Raw genomic sequence first — 22,525 nt, forward strand, 5'->3', positions numbered from 1 at the left:
ATAATTCTCATAAGAATAGAATGGCTTAAACAGTACAGAAATATTTTGTGCCATTTTTCTTTAAAGGCACAAGGAGAGAATAAAGAAAAAGGAGAGCTTATAGGAAAGAAGGCAATTAGAAAAATAGGTTAAGTCAGTGGTTCTCAAACTTTGGAGTGGCTTAGAAACACCCAGGGGGCTTATAAAATAGTAATAAAAACACCCTCTTGAAAACAGATGTCTAGCTGGACATACAATCTGTCAACAAATCCTATCAGCTCTCCTGTCAAAATTAAGAATCTGACCACCTCCACTACCACCATCCTAGGCCAAGTCACCCATCTCTCATTGTCATAACCTCTTAGCTGGTTTCTCTGCTTTCATCCTTGCTTCTATGATCTATTCTTCATACAGCAGCCAGAGGAATTCTTTCAAAATGTGGTTTATATTATGATTCCCCTGCTAAAAATCTTCCCCATTAATAGTGTGCCATCTCAGGATAAAATCCAAAGTCCTTAATATGGCTCACAAGACCCTACACGAACTTGCCCAAGGCCACCACTCTTATGTCATCTCCCCCCTTGGCCACTTTTCTGATATCATCACCTACCACTCCGCTAATTATTCATTTGGCTCTGGTCATAATGGCTTCCTTGGTGTTAAAAAATGTCAAGCATATGCCTCTCCGTGTACAGTTTTGTTTTTAGAATGCCCTTCCTCTAGATACACGCATGGCTTGCTCCCTCATTTCAGTTTTCTGCTCAGCTGTCACATTATCAAAATATCCAACACACAATTTTACCTATATTGCATTTTTCACTAATGGACGTACCATTTCTAAAGTTTGACTACTGTCTGTCTGTCCCATGCTTAATCAAAGCAGGGACTTCATTTCATATACTGCTTTATCTCTAGTGCCTAACATCATTACTTACACATTTGTTGGCATTCAATATTTGTCAATAATTTTTAAAATGTAAATGTTCCTTTATTCATAAATCTCCTTAGATGCTTCTCATACAACACAAAGTTTGAGAATAGAGCTAATAATCTTTCAGTGGTTTACCCTTGTACTTGGAACAAAATCCAAATTACTATTCATGGCCTATAAGCCCCTTTTATGATCCAATTCTTTCTTAAATTTCTCCAACTTCTTCAAAATTACCTTTTAAGCCTCATTTTGAGCCACTGCTATCTTCAGGAACAGTGTTCTAATCTTATTGGCCTGATTTAAGCTCCAAGAACATGTCAAATTCTTTCCCATTTTAGATTTTCCATATGCTGTTCCATCTGCCAAGAATGCTGTCAAAGTGGCCACCTCCTTTGTGTGTGAAATGTCCTAGCTTAAATGTCAGCTGCTGAGAAAGACTGTCCTGGATCACTTTAGTTAGGTCCATGCCATGTATTTTCTATACCTGTAATTTATTCCTAATTCTTGTTTGAATTTTTGCAATTCTAAAATTTCATTTATTTATGTTGATCTTTCTACTCCTCAAGCTCTACATGTGTAGAGGGAAAATGAATGTTTTATTATATAGCTAGTCCCCAGAACACAGTATACATACAATGTTTTATTTCTTTAATAGTTTTTCACATCTTTCTTTCCATGTCTTACTTAAGGCCAAATGTTCTTATATTTCCCAAAGAAGTACCTCAAAATGTCCTGTAAATAGTGAAAAGTTTACACAATAAAGGTGTTATATCATTCTGAACAAAGAAGTTGGGAAACAAGTGTACTTTTCAAATGCAGAGAAACCTATCTGATGTAACTGGATCAGCAGGCACAGGGTCTCTGACCACTGTGTATATAGGTTGTAGAATAACAGAGACTGGTGGTAATGGGAAGAAAAATAAATACACATCAGTAAGTTCAAATTTAAACAGTCTTTTAGAAATAAGCCTCTGAAACTTGAGAAAACACACTTTTGCTGAAAAGCAAAAAGAAATTGTAGAAACAAAAGCAACTACCCCCCGCCCACCTGCCATATGCACAGCACAGCTCAGTTTAACACCAATTCATGTCAGCAACATATCATGGAAAAAGACCCTGCTTTTATTTTCTTTCTTTCATAGAAGAACAATATGGTTTATAAAACACTTTGAAATAAATCAATGGCCTTATGGTGATTAAGCGAACACTATAAGGAATCAAATAAATTCAGTTGGGACCCAAAACAGCTACCTATGTGCTGGTGCCCTAATAAAAATGGGAAGAAATATAAATCTAATATGATTCTGGGGTAGGAGGCACTATGAGAACACAGGAAGGTGCTACACAGAAATCTAGAGAAATAAAGAAAAAGTTAAGATTAGAATACGAAAGTCTCAGAACTGTACCCAGAATGAGGAGTACATAAAAATGTATTCAATTAACATTTAGCAGCTCTTTTTATTGTCAGTAATGAAAAACTATATGGTGGAAAAAGGGAAAACTGCAAAATGGGTGATGAGTGAAGACAACAAAATGGAGTCTGAAAAGGAGTCCTCATTTTAGGAAGTTTCTTTTATTCTACCCCCTATCAAGTCCTACTGAATGTATCTCCTAAGTAGCTGTTGAATCTGTTACCTTATCACCAACACCACTGCTGACACTCAGGAAGCCCAAAGCATCTTTTTTTTTTTTTTTTTTCGAGACAGAGTCTCGCTCTATCATTCAGGCTGGAGTGCAGTGGCGCCATCTCAGCTCACTGCAACCTCCGCCTCCAGATTCAAGCAATTCTGCCTCAGCCTCCTGAGTAGCTGGGATTACAGGTGTGCACCACCATGCCTGGCTCATTTTTGTATTTTTAGTAGAGATGGGCCTTCACTATATTGGCCAGGCTGGTCTCAAATTCCTGGTCTCAAGTGATCCACCTGCCTCGGCCTCCCAAAGTGCTGGGATTACAGGTATGAGCCACTGCGCCTGGCCCCAAAGCATCCTGAACCACAACAAAAACCTACTCAGTAATGTTACAAGATCCTTTGTTCTAATCTCCATCTGGCAGCAGAATGGAATAGTAAATATGAAAATCACATTATGTCACCATCTTAAGATTCTTCAACAGCCTGCAAAAATTTGGGGGATAAAATCTGAACTCTTCTGCAGTATTTTTCAAATTTCTTTTGACTGCAACCTCATAGTAAGAAATACATATTATGACTGAGTACACACACAAACATAAAACAAGGATGTCATAAAATTCTCTTTGCTATATTATATATTCATATTTTGTTATTTTATCTCCTGTTTTATTAAAAACAACAACAAGTGCTGCTTATAACCTTCTAGGTCGTATTCACAACCTCTAGCAGGTTCTGCCTGGCCTGGCTCCAGTCAGCCTCTCCAACTCCCTTGTGGCACCTCTGCCTCACTAGACTCCAGCTGCGAAGGCCTTCTCTCAATACCTCATATACACCAAGCTCCATCCTCCTATGGTCTTCAGTACACTGTTACTTCTGCTAGGAATGCTCTTCCCTCTTCTCTCCACCCTCAGTCTCCTTACCTGCTTTTCATTCTTTCAGGGCTCACCTGAAACTTCATGTACCATTGCACTTCCTGAGAAGCTGTCCCCAATCCCAGGCTCCTAGCAATGCTGTTCCAGTAATCTCTCTTCTGTTAAGACAGCCACTCCACCCACTGCAGTTTACAAGCAAAGCCTCCACAGCTCTGGGTGCTGGTAAGACCTCCACATCCTGCTATTAAGGCTGGCTTCTCCATGGAGATCTCAATTTCCATAAGCTCTTACTGTCATAGCCCTACTATCCTTAACTTATAAAAGGAATAACCATCCACCTTCCCCTAAAAGACCACTAGAGGCCAATCCTGTAATGCCTGATATCTCTGACTTATCTCAATACTCTTAAAAGCCTTGGCTTCCTGGGTCCTTGGTCATCCATGTCCTACTTCACTTATCCCATCCATGTCCTACTTCACTCCAAACTATGCCTTTTGGAATTCATCGTGTACTTTCTACAAAATCCTCTACAACTTCTGCCCCCACTCTGATTATTTTCTTCACCTTCTTGATCCTATTGAAACTTTGAGCATGCTACTTGGCCAGAAACAATGTTTTCCTTCATGTCTTTCCCTCCGCCTTGCTTCACCTAACCTCTCCCAAGATAGACATAATTATAGCAAGTCAACACCAACTCACCAAGGAATCAGATATACAAAAAAAAATTCAATGTTAATTTTTCTACAAATATTCCTAATCATGACATTTACCATCATAGAACTAATTGTATTCTATAGTCTCCTTGAAGCAACTCTAATTCAAACTCTAATTGTTATTACCCAATGAGAAAGCCAAACAGAATGATTAAACACAGGACTTTCATTTCCTGTTTTATACACTGATTGGCTCTTTACCCCTACTTATAGAATTAATCTATATCTAAAACACCATGGATTCATTAAATATTTTAATGAATATTTAAATATTCAATCAACCTGCTATTGAATTCAAATACTACCAAACTCCTGAATAGTCTCGTATAAATAGAAGGCATTATAGCATTCATAGTAAAAAAAGAAAAAACCAAAAAAACCCACCCCTTTATATCCTCCATCTTTGATTACCAAAAGCATATGTAGAAGCCCCGAATGCTGCACCCACAGTTCTTGTAGCCACATTACTAAAATTAATAGGCTGTGGCCTAATACAAATTACCCTAATTTAAAATCTAAAAGTATATAGCCTATCCATTTCTAATATCACTGTGAGGAATAATTATAACAAATTCTATTTGTTCATACTAAACAGACTTAAAATCATTGAGTATTCATCTGTAGCTCATACAGCATTACTAATTATAGCGTTTCTCATCCAAATGCCATGAAGTTTTATAGGAGCCACAGCCCTAATAACTGCCCATGACCACACAACATCAAAATGATTTTGCCTTACAAATTCAAACTATGATTCTGGCACGGTGGCTCATGCCTGTAATCCCAGCACTTTGGGAGACTGAGGTGGGCGGATCACCTCAGGTCAGGGGTTTGAGACCAGCCTGGCCAACATGGTGAAACTCCGTCTCTGCTAAAAATACAAAAATTAGCTGGGGATGGTGGCAGGTGCCTGTAATCCCAGCTACTTGGGAGGCTGAGGCAAAAGAATTGCTTGAACTCAGAAAGTGGAGGTTGCAGAGAGCTGAGATCACACCACTGCACTCCAGCCTGGGTGAGCGAGACTTCATCTCAAAACAAACAAACAAAAACCAAATTCAAACAATGAACAAATCCATAGCCAAACCAGACATAAGGTTCCCCAACTTATGATACTTAGACTTACGATTTTTCAAATTTACCATGGTAAGAAAGCAATACACATTCATTATGCTTCTTGACTTACCAACGGGGTTACACAGAATGACTTATAATATTTTTGACATTATCCAGAAGTAACCCCAACGTATGTTGAGAAGCATCTGTACTATTAGCTCGCAGACTACAGACATTATTTCCTTTAACAGAAACATGATAAGTATGGGCTAGCCTAACTGACCTAGCCTTTTGCAACAACTTTTTGGCTCCTAAGGCCAACAGATTACTTCTAACCTTTAAAAGTTCAGAAAGCCACATTGTTCTATATGGAGGCCTGAGTTAGCAGTTGACAGCCTTACTAGCAACTATTAACCTGAATGGAGAATTATTTGGAATTATATCAGTATTTTTATGATCTAATTTGCCATTATCCAAATAGGACTAATGTACTAATTATGGCCATATAGTCCCTCTATCAATCACATTACAATGAGAAAAATTCACATATCACATTGATAACATCAAACCATTATTCACATGAGAAAATACTCTCATATTTATACATCTTCTACCTCTATTACTCCTGTCACTTAACTCCAAAATTATTCCAGGACCCATATATTGTAAATATAGTTTAAATAAAATGTTCAGTTGTGAATCTTATATAGAAACTTAAAACTCTTTACAGTAGTTCCAAAGGTTTTACTTTGTGTGGTTTCAGATACTCATAGTTAACTGAGGTCCAAGATATTAAATGGAAAATACCAGAAATAAACAATTCATAAGTTTTAAACTGTGCCATTCTGAATAGCATGATGAAATCTCACACCATCCTACTCCATCTTGCTCAAGACATGAATCATCCCTTTGATGAGCATATTGTCTAATTTTGCCATTATCCAAAAAGGATCTGCCTATTAGTCACCACCCAGTAGCTATCTCCTTTATCAGATTCAAAAAACACATTATATGTATGGCTCAGTACTAGCTCTCGTTTCAGGCATCCACTGGGGGAGCCTTGGAATGTATACCCTGCAGATAAGGGGGAACTGATGATTTACTAAGAAAGTATGCAAGAACTGCTAACTCATGCCTCCATATATAACCATGTGGCTTTCTGAACTTTTAAAAGTTAGAAGTAATCTATTGACCTTAGGAGCCAAAAATTGGTGCAACTTTGAATAAAATAAATTTCTTCTCTTCTATCATAATTTTACTTACCAACTTATGTTTACCAATTACTATAACTATTTAAAAAAAATACTCATTTGCCACCAGCCTATTTCCAACCCCAATATTTATTCATTCAGGGCAAGAAATAATTATTTCAAACTGACATTGAATGACTATTCAAACTTTAAAACTGACATTCAGCTTCAAGTTAGACTAATATTTGTACCAGTAACTTCTTTCATCACATGATTGATTACAGAATCTTCAATGTGATATATACTTTCAGATCAAAATATTAATCAATTACCTAAGTCCATACTTATATTCCTCACAACCATACTAATAGTAGCTAATGCCACCAACCTCTTCCAACTCTTTTTTTTTTCTTCCAACTCTTTATTGGATGAAAAACAATAGAAATCATATCATTTTTACTTACTAGATGATGATATGCCCTAACAGACACAAATAGAGCAGCCTCCAGGCAATTTTATATACAAGTATTGGAGATATTGGATTCCTATTATCAGCATCATGATTGTTACACTCAAACACATAAGAACTCCAAAAAATGTCCATACTCAACCCCAATCCTGACACTCTCTCATTAATTAGGCTTCTCCTGGCAGCAGCAACTGGTAAATCTGCCCAATTTGGTTTTCACCCATAACTACCATCAGTGACAGAGGGCTCGACACCAGTTTTAGCCTTACTTCATTCAAGCACAATAGTTGTAACAAGAATTTTCTTATTAATACACTTTACTAATAGAAAAGAAAACACAGTGGGGTGCAGTGGTTCACAAATGTAATGCTAGGACTTTGGGAGGCTGAGTCAGGAGGATCGCTTGGACCCAGGAGTTCAAGACCAGCCTGGGCAACACAGTAGACACAGACCTTGTGTCTACAGAAATAAAATAAAATAAAATAAAATCAGCCATGCATGGTGGTGCACACCTGTGGTCCCAGCTACTCAGGATGCTAAGGTAGGAGGATCACTTGAGCCCAAAAGCGTGAGGCTGCAGTGAGCCATGATTTTGCCACTGCACTCCAGTCTGGGCAACAGAATGAGATCCTGTTTCAAAAAAAGAAAAAGAAAAAAGAAAATAACAAAACTGCTTAGGTGGTATTACCACTTCATTCACAGCAATCTGTGCCGTAACACAAAATAAGACTTAAAATCATTTGCCTTTTCTACCTCAAACCTAGGTCTCCTAATTGTCACTAGTGGCATTAATCAACCACATTTAGCATTTCTTCACATCTGTATGCATGTATTCCTGAAACATACTTTTTCTATGCTCTGGATCCATTATTCATACCCTGAATGATGAAAAATATTCTAGAAAACTAGGGGGCCTATTTAAAACTATACTCTTTACCATGTCCTTACTCATTTTCAGAAGCCTACACTTAATAGGTATGCCCTTCCTTAAAGGCTTCTGCTCCAAAGATTTAATTATTAAAACAGCAAACACAGTATGCCAACACCTGAGCCCTTTAAATCATGCTTATTGTCATCTCCCTAAGAGCTGTCTATAGTACTCAAATTATTTTCTTTACAATCCTGGGACAACTCTGCTTTTCAACTTTAAGTCAAATCAACAAAAACAATCCCCCTCCTAGCTAGTTCAATTAAATGTCTTGCAATCAGTATTATTTTCACTAATTTATTTATTTATTTATTTATTTATTTATTTATTTTGAGACAGAGTCTCACTCTGTCACCCCGGCTGGGGTGCAGTGGCGCTATCTCAGCTCACTGCCAACTCCACCTCCCACGTTCACGCCATTCTCCTGCCTCAGCCTCCCGAGTAGCTGGGACTATAGGCGCCCGCCACCATGCCCGGCTAATTTTTTGTAATTTTTTTAGTACAGACAGGGTTTCACCATGTTAGCCAGTATGGTCTCGATCTCCTGAACTCGTGATCCACCTGCCTTGGCCTCCCAAAGTGCTGGGATTACAGGAGTGAGCCACCGTGCCCGGCCCACTGAATTTTTTTTATCTCCAAAAATATTATTCCCGTAACTATTCCTCAGATGACTATGCCATTCTACCTAAAACTCTTAGCTCATGCTTTAACTACCTTAAGTTTCATTATAACATTAGAACTCAACTAATAACATAAAATCTTAAATTTGAATCCTCATACATATACAAATTTTCCAACCTTCTAGGTTCCTTCCCAACAGTTGTTCACGGTTTATCACCATACCTAAACCTTTCAACAAACCAAAACATAGCACCAGTTTTACTAGATTTGACTAGAAAAAGTCACTCTAAAAATCATTTCTCACTTCTAAATGATAGTTTCAATAACCATCTCCTAATTATTTTCTTCTCCTTCCTTATCTCACTTTTATTGGCTACACTCCTAGCTATCTAATTTCCCAGAGTAATCTCAGGAACAATAAAGATACCAACAAATAAAGATCAACTGACCACAACCATGAATCAGCCTTCATAACTATATAATACTGTTATACCTATAGAAATTTCCTGAAGAAGTCCAAACTCTTCACCCTCAAAAATTACCCAATCCTTTAAATTTTCAAATCAAAAATCACCTCCACTTCATCATAACCCATTATTCACATAATTATAAATTACTCTATTAACAAACCTAACAATACAACACCTCAAATAACAAAACTAGAACCTCAAGTCTCAGGGTTCTAAAGCTGAAATTCCACTTAAACTGTAACCTGACTCTTCTACTTGAGAAAAATTACTGTTAAATGCTATGTCAGTACTGAGAAAATAAACATAAAACCTAACTATGGATGCATTATGTGCTTTTCCTAATAATGTACTAGTACTATTATGCTTGATTGTACATTGTATATGCATGTGTAATCACACATTAAGATCCACTCCCCATGCATATAAGCATATACATGAAATTACAAACAGTGCTTAACACATTGAATGGCATACCCACATATGTCAGATTTACCAATACAAATACTGTTCGATATATTAAATCCTTTATTTTACACAAGACATGAAATTATTGATTATTCACAGTACATTCAGACAAATCAATCCTTGACAACAAGCTTATTACCGCCAACAGGATTTCTTTAGTACCAAGCTTCAAGAAACCAGCAACTTGTAGGCCGGGCGCGGTGGCTCAAGCCTGTAATCCCAGCACTTTGGGAGGCCGAGGCGGGCGGATCACAAGGTCAGGAGATCGAGACCACAGTGAAACCCCGTCTCTACTAAAAATACAAAAAATTAGCCGGGCGCGGTGGCGGGCGCCTGTAGTCCTAGCTACTCAGGAGGCTGAGGCAGGAGAATGGCGTGAACCCAGGAGGCGGAGCTTGCAGTGAGCCGAGATCGCGCCACTGCACTCCAGCCTGGGCAACAGCGTGAGACTCAGTCTCAAAAAAAAAAAAAAGAAACCAGCAACTTGCTTGAGACGTGTCCCACTTCTCGTTCTGGGCCCATGAAACTTGGATGAAACTACGCCTGCCATCTGGTTCTTACTTCACGGTCACGGACTTAAGATTGCCCATTCATTCCTCTTTAATAAGACATCTCGATGGACTAATGGCTAACCAGTCCATGATCACACATCACTGTGGTGGTGTCACACACTTGGTATTTTTTAATTTAGGGAATGTTACGATCCAACATGGCTGTCATGGACTTGATACAATAAAGCAAACTGTAGCTGAGCTGAAATTGAATAGTCTTTCTCTACAGTGAAACCATAAAGTTTAATTACTCCATGTTCAGTGGACATAGTAAAAAACATGACACAAACATGTACACACGATTTCACGTTAATTAACTCCACAATCTCAAGCTATTGTACTACTTGTGGATATAAGGCTTTTATTCTTGCCAAACCTCAAAACAGGAAATCTTATATTTATTAACTACAGGTAAGGCATACATACACACACACACACACATACACATACACACACACATACATACACACACAGTTCATCTAGAACTAAGTTTTAGCCCAACTCCTAAAGAATTTATCAAAATCCAAAAAGTAAATTAAAAATTAGGTTTTCTGGGTTAAAAGTTTGTTTTTTTACTAAATTTACTAAAACATCCACCAATACTGACACAGCACTTAAACTTGGCCATTTCTTCTTGAGAGGGAATTTCCTACATATAAGCTAATGTAGCTTAATTCACAACGCAAGGCACTGACAATGCCTAAATGAGTTCATATAACTCTATAAACAAATAGGTTTAGTCCTGACCTCTTCATTTTTAGTAACTCTTGCAACTATCTGCATTCTAGTGAGAATGTCCTCTAGATCAACAAAAACCAAAAAGAGCAGGCCTCAGGCACACTAATTAGCAGCTCATAAAACCTTACTCTACCAATACAGCCACAGAAAACAGCAATGATAAAAATTAAGCAGTTAACCAAAGGTTGACTAAGTTATATTAATTTTCCTTAGGGTTGGTAAAATTTCATGCTTGCAGTCATATGACTAACCCAAATTAATAAAACTCAGCATAAAACATGTTTAAGATTATAAACAAAGTTATACCTTAACTAGGTCATAAAAAGCTACAGCTAATATAAAAATAAACAATGAAAGTGATTTAATATATTCTGAATACATGATAGCTAAGACCCAAACTGAGAAGAAATATCCTACTATGCATAGCCATAAACTTAATTAAATTAACAAAGTTATTCACCAGAGTACTACCAGCAACAGCTTAAAACACAAAGGACTTGGCAGTGCTTATATCCCTTTTTTGTAATCAGTAAACCCCAATAAACCTCACTATGTCTTGCTAATTCAGCCTATACACTGTCATCTTCTGCAAAACCTTAAAAGGTATTAAACCCAAGTATTTACATGAAAACATTAGGTCATGGTGCAGCTTATAAGACACAAAGAAATGGGCTATATTTTCTAATTAAAGAACATTCCACCCACAACAAACTTTATGAAATTTGAGGCGAAAGGAAAATTTCATAGTAAATTAAGACCAGAGAGCTTAATTGAATAGGGCCATGAAGCACGCACACACCCATCCATCACCCTCCTCAAATATTTCAATATATCCAAATTTATAATTAATATAAATTTATATATGAGGAGGTGAGTCATAACAAAGTAAACATACTATATGCTTTAATAAACCAAAGTGTTTATTAAACTCAGCCTACATCTGGAAGATTTCATATTGATTTGACCACTTTGAACCAGACCTACCCCCAAATCAACAGAAGCTAACAATTATATTTATTTAGACCAAAACATTTACTCACAACATAAGGTATAGGAGAAAGGAATTTCTTCAGGTGCTACAGAAAAAGTACCATATTGCAAAGATTAAAGAATAATTTTAAGGACGAAAAAAGCAAAACTAATCCTTTATACCTTTTATGTAACGAATGAACAACAATTTTACAAAGAGAACTTTAGCTAAAAAACCCAAAACTAGACAAGCTACCCACAGACTGACTCATATGCAGCAAAATAGCGAGAAGATCCATGAGTAGAGATGAAAACCTGGTGATAGCTGGCTATTCAGAACAGAATTTCAGTTCAACTTTAAATTTACTCAAATTTTAACCTTAATGTAAATTTAAATGTAACTCTAGGGGGGCACTCAAGATGGCTGACTAGAAGCAGCTAGTATGCACCACTCTCAGGGAGAGGAAACAAAGTCGCAAGTAAATACTGTCTCTTTAAGTGGATCATCTAAGACACGGATCCCCAACCCCGGGCCACAGACCCGTATTGTTTGGCAGCCTCTGAGGAACCGAGCTGCACGGCAGGAGGTGAGCAGTAGGTGAGCATCACCACCTGAGCTCAGATCAGCGGTCCGATCAGCGGCAGCTTGAGATTCTCACGGGAGCTCGAACCCTGTAGTAAACTGTGCATAGGACGGATCTAGGTTGCGGGCTCCTTATGAGAATCTAATGCCTGATGATTTGAGGTAGAACAGTTTCATCCCAAAACCAGTCTGCCCTTCCCCTCTCGCCCCGCGTCCCCCGGCCGGTAACACTGTGTTCCATGAAACCGGTCCCTGGTGCCAAAAAGGTTGGGGTAGCGCTGGTCTAAAAGACCATGTCAGGATTTACCACAGACGCCAGGGGACTCCCAAAGAACAGAGAGGAGAGAAGCCAGGCAGCCACCTTCCTGGGACTGGCATGGAGTGGGTGAAGCTCCCTAACATGGTTAAACGGTGGGAGAGTGAGTGTCCCTGGGGGAACCACACTTCCTACGTGGCCCTTTGCAATCCTGGGCACAGGAGGACCTGCCAACTCCCACCCCTGGGCCACTAGACCAACACAGAAAGCCACCGAGAATTTTTGCAGAGGCACTGCTCAAGCCCATGTGGAGCACCACAAGCCCCAGATCCCTGGGCAGCTCGGTGCCAGCTGCCATAACCCCAGCGGAAGCTGCAGTCACAGTGCTGAGGGGCGGTCAGACTGCCCAGTCCCTCCTCGCCAGGCAAGGCTCGGCTCCACCCTGCTCCCGCCTGAGCTCTGCAGCATAGCGACCCTCTCCACAAGAACTCTGCAGGCAGGCTCCGCATTTCCCCAGGAACCTCCCAGATAGCAGACCATGCAACCCCTGCCCTACCTCCTCTGAGGCGGCTAAGGCTCACCAGCTCCGTCTTCCAGCGCAGCAACCGCACCTCTGCAGCAACCGCACCTCCGCCTAAACTCTGCGGTGGTCTGCGGTTCTGTGTTCCTCTGGGGCAAAACTCCCAGAGGTAACAGATAACACCTAGCACCTCTGCATGCCCTCAACAGTGAAGTTCGGCATTGTTTGGAAGGGAGGGAAATGCAAGCGCGCCACGTGCCCGGCAGCTGCCAGTCTCTATTGCAGGAGTCCTGCCCTCTTCAGTGAAAGGCCCACAGCACAGCCGCCCTGCCCCCACCTGGACATTTCACCTGCAGCCCAGAGCCCTTCTGAAAATCCAAACCCCACATACCTTGATATTCCCTTGGGCTCCCACCACCTAAGCGTTCTGTAGGACCCTGCATGAGAGTTTGACCAGTGACCTGGAAACCAACCTGTCCCGCCTACCTGCATCAAAGCCAGCACCTGAACTCTGGGCTAGCACGACTGCAGTCCAGCCCCTTCAGGTCTCACAGGCTGTCCAGTGGGCCAGCTAGGGGCCTGGTAACTGGGGAACTACTTGCCCCATTCCAACTCTGCTGGCATCTGACCGTTTCCCCCAGGGCCTGAGGTCAGACCAACCCAACCAGCTGACACCAGCGCAACACCCAATCACACAGGCCCTGTGGAGGAGGCCCCTTCTACAGGAAGCAGCAGTACTGTGACACCGGAAAACAGGTGAGCCTTAACCAATGGGGAAAGGATTCCCTACTCAATAAATGGTGCTGGGATAACTGGCTAGCCATGTGCAGAAGAACGAAACTGGACCCCTACCTTTCACCATATAAAATAACTCAAGATGGTCTGATCTAGTACATGCAGAAGCCTCTGTAGATCTTACCATTTTCTCATTACATTTTGCAGGTGTTTCACTAATTTTAAGAGCTACTGATTTTAATTTTATTACAATTATAAATATAAAGCCACCAGCCATATCTAATACCAGACACCACTATTAATTGCAGCTGTGCTTTTATTACTCTCTCTCCCAGTACTAGCAACCAGCATCACCATACTGCTGACAGACCATAACCTTAATACACTTTTTTTGATCTAGCTGGAGGAGGAGATCCACTTTTAGACCAACATTTATTCTGATATTTTTGTCTATCCAAAAGTGTACATTCTTATTTTACAGGTTTTGGAATAATCTCACATATTGTTACCTATTATTCTGGAAAAAAAAGAACCATTTGATTATATAGAAATAATATGACCCATGGCTGGGCGCGGTGGCTCAAGCCTGTAATCCCAGCACTTTGGGAGGCCGAGACGGGCGGATCACGAGGTCAGGAGATCGAGACCATCCTGGCTAACCCGGTGAAACCCCGTCTCTACTAAAAAATACCAAAAACTAGCCGGGCGAGGTGGCGGGCGCCTGTAGTCCCAGCTACTCGGGAAGCTGAGGCAGGAGAATGGCGTAAACCCGGGAGGCGGAGCTTGCAGTGAGCTGAGATCTGGCCACTGCACTCCAGCCTGGGTGACAGAGCGAGACTCCATCTCAAAAAAAAAAAAAAAAAAAAATATGACCCATAATATCAATTTAGCTCATAAGCTTTATCGTATGAGACTACAATATATTTACAGCAGGAATAGACATTAATACCAGAATGTATTTCACACTAGCTACTATAATTATTGCTATTCCGACAGGAGTTAAAGTATTTAACTGACTAGCAACCCCACAGGGAGGTAATATTAAATGATCTCCAGCTATATTATGAGGTTTAGGCTTTATTTTTCTGCTGACAGTTGGAGGCCTAACAGGAACTGTTCAAACTCATCAGCAGACATCAATCCTCATGATACATAGTATGCTGTAGCACATTTCTAACATGTTCTATCGATAGGTGCAGTCTTCACCATTACAGGATTTATTCACTGATTCCCATATTTTCAGGTTATACACTCAACCTCAGCCAAAATCCATTTTGTATCTGTAGGTGTTAGCCTGACTTTCTTTCCACAACATTTGATTTATCAGACATGCCATGACAATACTCTAACTATATTGATGGATATACAACATGAAATATCATCTGCTATGGTTTGGATGTGGTTTATACCCACCAAATCTCATCTTGAAATTTAGTTCCCAGTATGGCGTCCTGGGAGATGGGGTTTAGTGGGAGGTGCTTGGGTCATGGGGGCTGGTCCCCAGAGAACAGATTAATGCCCTCCCTCAAGGATGACTGAGCCCTCGCTCTACTAGTTCTCAAGAGAGCTGTTTAAAACAAAAAAAAGCCTGTCACCTTTCCCCTCTCTCACCATGTGATCTCTGCACACACTGGCTCCCCTTCACCTTCCATCATGAATGGAAGCGGCCTGAGGTCCTCACCAGAAGCCAAACAGACAAGAGGTGCCATGCTTCTTGTACAACCTGCAGAACCACGAGCCAAATAAACCTCTGGTCTTTATAAATTACCCAGCCTAGGGTATCCTTGATAGTAACACAATATGAACTAAGACGCCTATTACACTTGAATTAGTTTTACCATAACACTTGGAAAAGTGATCAGCATTTATGTTTAAATACCAAAACTAAAAACATCCACATAACTTTTTTCAGTAATTCTAGCACTGTTTACTTCAATTAAAATTTTTGAAATATGCCTATTCTTAAAATCCATCACCAAAGAACACTGAAGGCTTAAAACATGAGACCCCCTTGGGAAAAAGGCAAGCTAAATTTATTTACATCTTTCACTATTCCTACAACATTAGGACCATTTATTTATATTCTAAACATTTCATTCCCAAACATCATGTTTTCTACCCCCAATTGCCAAATCCATAATAGTCTCTTTTCAACAATGATTAGCACAACTTGTACTAACATAATACATAATGTCAAAGGATGTTATTACCAATAACACCTCTTAAAGCACAATTTCAAGCAACCATCCTTTTTGACCACCACCACTTAAGTTACCAGATCATTTACCTTTATACCACCCCTCCAGCTTTCTTCCTTTCCTTTCCTTCCTTTCTTTCCTTCCTTCCTCTCTCTCTCTCTCTCTTTCTTTCTTTCCCTTTCTCTCCTTTCCTTTCCCTTTCCCTTTTCCTTTCCTTTTCTTTCTCTTTTTTTTTTGACGTGGTCTTGCTGTTGCCCAGGCTGAAATGCAGTGGCGTGATCATGGTTCACTGCAACCTCGACCTCAGGGCTCAAATGATCCTCCCACCTCAGTCTCCAAAGTAGCTAGGACCACAGGCATATGCCATAATACCCTGCTAATTTTTATTTTAAGTAGAGATGGGGTTTTGCTGTGTTGCCCAGGCTGGTCCCGAACTCCTGGGCTCAAGCAATTCACCCACCTCAGCCTCCCAAAGTGCTGGGATTACAGGCTTGAGCCATCATGCCCAGCCTACCACCATTTTAAAGATTCTCCTTTGAAAACAAAACAAAACAAAACAAAACAAAACAAAACAAAACAAAACAAAAAGCTCTCCTGATTCTGTGGTTCACCCTGCAGTGGACAGGAGCTGCAGTGGACAGGAGCTGCAGTGGACAGGAGCTGCAGTGGACAGGAGCTGCAGTGGACAGGAGAGTGGTAACACTTCTCAAGAGGTATGCACGCTTCCTGTCTATACCTTTTGCTTTTCTTTCTCTCCTACCACCACAATTAACATTTTGCCATATTTCCTTCCTAAATTTGTTCCATGGATTTTTATGTAGTTGAACTAATACTGCATATACAAACTGTAATCACATTTCTTTCCCCTAATTATTACAGTGTTCTTAAAACCTTCTAAAATATTTGTAAACTCTATTTGTAACTTTGAGGGCTCCTCAAATGGGCCTTCAACAGTGCCTGGTGAGTTAATTCACTGTCCCACTCTAGTTTTTATTGTTGACTTACTTCTTTCTCACTCTCTTAAATACTCTCCAATGAGGTTTTTGTTCCTCTCATTTCCAAACCCACCTTGTCAGGGTCACCAACACCCTTCACCTTGCCAAATCTAATAGCCAGTTTTCAGCCTTCCTCTTACTTGAACTCTTAGCATTATCTCTTTGAGTTAATTGCTTCATCCTTTTGTCAGCTGGCTTCCAATACACTGCATTCCTTCTTCCTAGGTCACAGGTTACTCGGGTTAGTCCTCAATTTCCTTTGCTAGATTGTTCCTGACTGAATGTTGGAACACCCCATGGTTCAGTCCTTGAACTGTACCTTGCCTTCCATCTAAACCAATTCGCTCCATAATCTCATTCAGTTCCTCAGTACAGAGATTAATCCTGTATTTATCTCTTCAGTCCTGACTATCCCCTCCACCCACAGGCTTCCAAATGCTTATCTAACTTTACCACATGGATATCTAATGAGCATATCAAATACATAACTCTTGACTTCCTTCTCCAGCCTTCCAAACCCTGAGGCCTCTATTGCCAATCTTCAAAACAACTCCATTATGAAGGTATTAAATCTACCTTCAAAATATTACCTGTTTTCATCACCTCCACATATTAAACCCAATTCCAAGTCACTGTTATCTCTAGTGTGAACTTCTGAAGTAGTCCTCTCATTAGTCTTCCTGCTTTCATTCTTATCCTCACTGTCCACATAGCACTCAGAGTGACCTTTAAACAAAGATCCTTTACTTATCTGCAAAAAATCAGCCAGGGGCTCCTGATCGCACTTAGAATAAAATCTCACCGCTTGCAACAACCAACAAGGTCCTACATGATTTGATCTCTGCCTATTTATCTGACCTCACCTTGAATTTCCACTTTCAGTAGCCACACTGGCCTTCTTGCTGATTCTCAAACAAGTGAAGCTCAGTTTCTCTCAGGATCTTCTCTTCCCTCTGCCTGAACACACATTTCCCTGATTTATAGCCAACTTTATTCAGGTCTCAATTCAAATGTTACCTCGCCAGAGCTATCATTCCTGGTCCTCCTAACCTATGAACATAGCAAAGTCTCAGCAGGTATGTACTCGCTAGAGATACTTATCCAAGTTTAACTATAAAAGAGCAACTGGGAAAAAACATAATTGGAAAAACAGATAAAAGCATTGTCCCCAAAAGAGACCAGACCAAAGGTAGCTCCCTTATTAAAACAAAAATGGAATGTAAAACAGAAGAGTGGCAAATGGGAGTTGGGAGGGAGGTTCCACTGGGAACTCACAGACATAACCTTCCTGCTCTCCCTATGTCTCAAGCCTTCTTTCCACAGGCCTTTGAAGAGAGCTTCATGCAGACATGTCAAAGTGCTGCCACCTACAGATCAGCTGTATTATTAGCAATAGCTGACACTGACCAGCCCTTATTCACCTGAGCTCTGTCTTCTTGTCATGGTTCTCATCAGCATCCAGGGCTCCTTTCCTTGCTCTAGTAAGGAAAATACATTTGGCTTAGGGACTGCACATCCAGCTTAAAAGAAGGGAAGTGGTACATGGTCTTGCTAGGGGATTCCCAGATTCAAATCTAGTCCACTGGCCATCAAAGAAGGGAGACACTGACAGGAAGAGACAGAGAAAAATGTGACAGTCTAAAGGATAAGAGATAAAAGGTACACAGTGGAGCTGTCCATTTCTCCTTCTACTCAAATGTAAGCCTTTCCTCAGGGAATGGAGATCAGAAATTCACAATGAATGAGGCAGAAATTATGGGGAACAAATTCTGAATATTATGTAGGATGATCTTACCCAATGAGATCAGGTTGCTGTAGTTCTCCAACATCACATCCCTGTACAAGTCCCTCTGAGCAGGGTCCAGGCATTCCCATTCCTCCTGAGAGAAGTCAATGGCCACATCCCTGAAAGTCACCAACAACTGAAACAACAAATCCATTACTTGTGAAAATACAGCAATGATTCTGAAGTGAAATGAGAAGAAAATGGAGGAGGTAATTGAAGGAAGCAAGTAACACTTTTGTGTTATTTTTTTGTGTTGTTTTCAACAGGAAATTGGTTGCCTAAACCATAGTGTTAACATGATTCTCTATCATTCCTATTGCCACAGATAAAACTTCCTTTGTACAACAGAACAATTCCATTATCCAGAAAGGTCTGAGAATTTAAAACGCCAGATGTCCAGATGTATGCAGTTTCTTGATTAAATAAAATACTGCATGCATTTATTTCACAGCAGATTTTAACTGCACAGCAGATTAGGCTTTCAAATCCTCAATAACTAATATACTCTCAATCAATACAAGTTCTTGCTCTCCCTTCTGCCTTTAAAGACTTTTAAAAGGACGAATTTTTTCCAATGTTTACCAAATCCCTAGGTTAGAAAATAAAATTTGAATATAACCTAAGAATTTTTTGAAGACTCAGATTCATCAAGTTATTACATCACAGAATAGAATGGACATACAATATTTCCATTTTATGTACAAAATGATCTGCTTATTTGGGAGTATTTGAATTAGACAAATTCTCTAATGTCTTTGAGCTCTTAGAATCTATAATTCTTGAGAGTATGCGTCTGGCATGTTTTATTTGCTCCTATTTTCCCTGTTCCTAGGCTACAGCAAGGTACTGGCTGCCAGTCCAGGCACACAGAGCCATCACTCTGAACTGGTACATTCCAGGAAACCCCAAGGTGAACTTGACTATGATCATCCTCTCTCATTGGTTCCTGGGCAAGAGGGTTGTGGAAGGCAGAATAAAGGCCCCCCAAACATGTCCACAACCTAATCCCTGAAACAGTAACAGTACTGACTCAATGTTAAAGAAAAGCTTGCTTGCTTAAATATAATTATTACTTTGCTTGACTTTGTAGATTATTCAGTAAGAACAGTCTCAGGAAAACAGGACCTTCAACAGAGATAAGAGAATTAAAATACGCAGGCTAACAACTCTGGGAATGGGCTGACCGGCCTGATAAGAATAGGCTGACGGCACCTACAGAAGGCCACAAAACACTGATCAAGAAAGCAATGACCAAGAAAGCAATGACCTGAGACTGCACATTTCACAAGAATGTTTTGATCATCATTTTTCCTAATTTCCCTTAAAATCCCCTGATATGGAGACAGAACTCAGTGGTCTTTGAACACTAGTTCACTGCCTCCCCTGGGTTGCTGGCTTCCTGAATAAAGCTAACCTTCCTTTCACCAATGCTCATCTCTTGAGCTTTCAAGTGGCAAGTAGTCTGGACCTGAATTTGGTTACAAAACCTATGTATACCTTACCTTACATGGCAAAGGGGACTTTAGAAGTGCAATTAAATTAAGGATCTTGAGAGGGGGTTATCCTGGATTATCTGGTTGGGCCCAATGTATTTATAAGTGATAGAGGGAGGCAGGTGAGTAAAAGAAGGAAATGTGATGATGAAAGCAAAGGTCGAAATGTGATTGCTGGCTTTGAAAACAGATGGAAGCCACACCCCAGGGACCGTGGACCGCCTTTAGAACCAGAAAAAGACAAGGAAACAGATTCTCCAGTCTTCTAGAACCTCCAGAAGGAACATGGCTCTGCTAATACTATGATATTAGCCCTTTCAGACTGATTTCAGACTTCTGACCAGCAGAAGTATAAATCATAATTATACTGATTTAAGCCACTAAGTATGGTGGTTATTAGTAACAGCAGCAACAGGAAACTATATCAGGAACAAGAGCCCTTCCTTCACAGGACCCTGTTCCCATTCAATCCTCAAAGTTTCACGGAAAATCTTGCCACACACTGAGACTAGGAACATCCAACAAAAAAATGCTGTCACTTTCAAGTGGAAAACGCAAGTTTGTAGAGAAGACCAAACTTTGTCATGTGTCACATTCAAACACTCATCTCTACCTCACCAAACCGTGGTACTAACGTGTACCATTCTTAAAAGGAGGTATTTCTGTTCCCTCAGGGCTCTGGGAAGAAGACTATGCCTGTGGACAATGCAGAATTATCTGCTGAATGAACATCTAAAAACTGTTTGGAGAGGGGAAAAGCACTGAGAAGAATTGGGCTCTTTGCTACTATTACTCACTAGAATGGGAGACTTTGGCAGCAGTTCCCTTAAGGGACCAAACAAGGCAGGAAATTCTGGGATAAATAAATCTGGTGTTCACATTACACAACAAAATGATTGTACTTCAAGAAGGAAAGAAACAGCAACTCACGTGGGGCATGGTTTTTTAGAACTGTCAGAACTGATCGATTTTCTGGGTTCCTTTCCTGGAGGTGTGCAAAGTCCAGAGAAGCCAGTGCTGGAGAAGGAAAAAAAGCCACAAGATTGAGTTGGCTCACAGCCCACAAAATAAAACTACTTAGAACTACCTTTACTTCTCCTCTTTTGGGAATTTGGAAAAAAATCTCAGTCCTTCCACAAACCCAGTGGAAGCCAGCTACTGCAGAAGGGGTTCAGGCCAGACCTTTCCTTAATGTCCATGTTGAACAGGACCCTAGGTGCTGTTACTTTCCCATGGCATCTTCACCTCCACAGTAGAACAGGGGCATGCCCAGGGAGCCCCCCACCATCCCCCTGGACCCAAAGTGAGGTGCTTTGCTCCCAATCTTAGGAAGGCGCTTCAGAGACCAAAATGTGGCCTCCTTTCAGACATCATGAACATCAGCTAGACTCACAGACATTTTGACAGACACATCAGAGTCAACAGATCCAAAACAGTCTCATCCCACTCCCCTGAAGCTAGTTCTTTTTTGCCTGTTTACTCTTCCCTATAAAAGAAAATTCCTTTATGCCTGACCTTTGCTATGCTTGCAGATCTTACGGTTGTAGTGTTCTTCCAATTACAACACCTCTTCCCTTACTGCAATGTTTCTATGAATAAATAGTCATTCCTTACCTAAGTCTGGATTTGTTTATTTCACAGGTTGAATAACTTTTGTCGAATAACAAAACAAACTATTTTAACTGTAATCTAATTCTCCAAGCCATGGCACACACAAAAGCACTGAGGGTCAAATATGAACAACATTCACATGACAGCCAATGTGGGCGCAGCACGCCGCCTCGTGCAATATGACTTCAAGATTGAGCATTCTCCAACTACAGCCATCTACCTGCCATAGTTTTGTAGCACTGATCCTTTTTTTTTTTTTTTGGTAGCACTGATCTTGCGTACATGTATAATCCATGAACTTAACATCAGTGTTGCTCGTGTGATACCAAGAAAACCCGGTAAGAGAGCAGGTAAATAATTTAAGTAAGATTTTGTTTGGTATAGTTGAGCTTTGAAGCGCCAAAAGCCACTGTACTATCTAAGATTTTGTGCCCCCCACTAATCAATTTTCAACTCCGTTGAGGCAATATCATCTTCATTAAGGATACATGGGTTGGCTGCGTGTGGTGGCTCATGCCTGTAATCCCAGGGAGGCCGAGGCAGGCGGATCACTTGAGGTCAGGAGTTCGAGACCAGCCTGGCCAACATGGCTACTAAAAATTCAAAAATTAGCCGGGCATGGTGGTGCACGCCTGTAGTCCCAGCTACTTGGGAGGCTAAAGCAGGAGAATCACTTGTACCCAGGAGGTGGAGGTTGCAGTGAGCCAAGATCACACCACTGCAATCCAGCCTAGGTGACAGAATGAGACTCCATCTCAAAAAAAAAAA

The 22,525-nt window shown here is 40.4% G+C and overlaps 1 protein-coding gene and 1 long non-coding RNA gene across 7 annotated transcripts in view; one reads left to right on the forward strand and one right to left on the reverse strand.

The window, feature by feature from the left end:
* The window catches only part of LOC144337449 (uncharacterized), a 33,202-nt gene extending 11,443 nt beyond the window's left edge, over positions 1 to 21,759 (forward strand). Inside the window, exons 3-5 of the long non-coding RNA XR_013410612.1 lie at positions 13,581 to 13,695; positions 19,486 to 19,563; positions 19,744 to 21,759. This is a non-coding gene — a long non-coding RNA (uncharacterized LOC144337449). The remainder of the gene's footprint in view (positions 1 to 13,580; positions 13,696 to 19,485; positions 19,564 to 19,743) is intronic.
* The window catches only part of ZNF571 (zinc finger protein 571), a 31,914-nt gene that overhangs the window by 2,119 nt on the left and 7,270 nt on the right, over positions 1 to 22,525 (reverse strand). For all 6 annotated transcript variants that reach the window (XM_077982537.1, XM_015123613.3, XM_077982536.1 and 3 more), the window contains 2 exons: positions 21,077 to 21,163; positions 18,663 to 18,789 (listed from right to left, as the gene is read on the reverse strand). In XM_077982537.1, the coding sequence (XP_077838663.1) occupies positions 18,663 to 18,789; positions 21,077 to 21,085 (136 nt within the window). In that variant the 5' untranslated portion in view covers positions 21,086 to 21,163. The remainder of the gene's footprint in view (positions 1 to 18,662; positions 18,790 to 21,076; positions 21,164 to 22,525) is intronic.

The sequence above is a fragment of the Macaca mulatta genome, chromosome 19 (genome assembly GCF_049350105.2).
Source record: "Macaca mulatta isolate MMU2019108-1 chromosome 19, T2T-MMU8v2.0, whole genome shotgun sequence".
NCBI lineage: Eukaryota > Metazoa > Chordata > Mammalia > Primates > Cercopithecidae > Macaca > Macaca mulatta.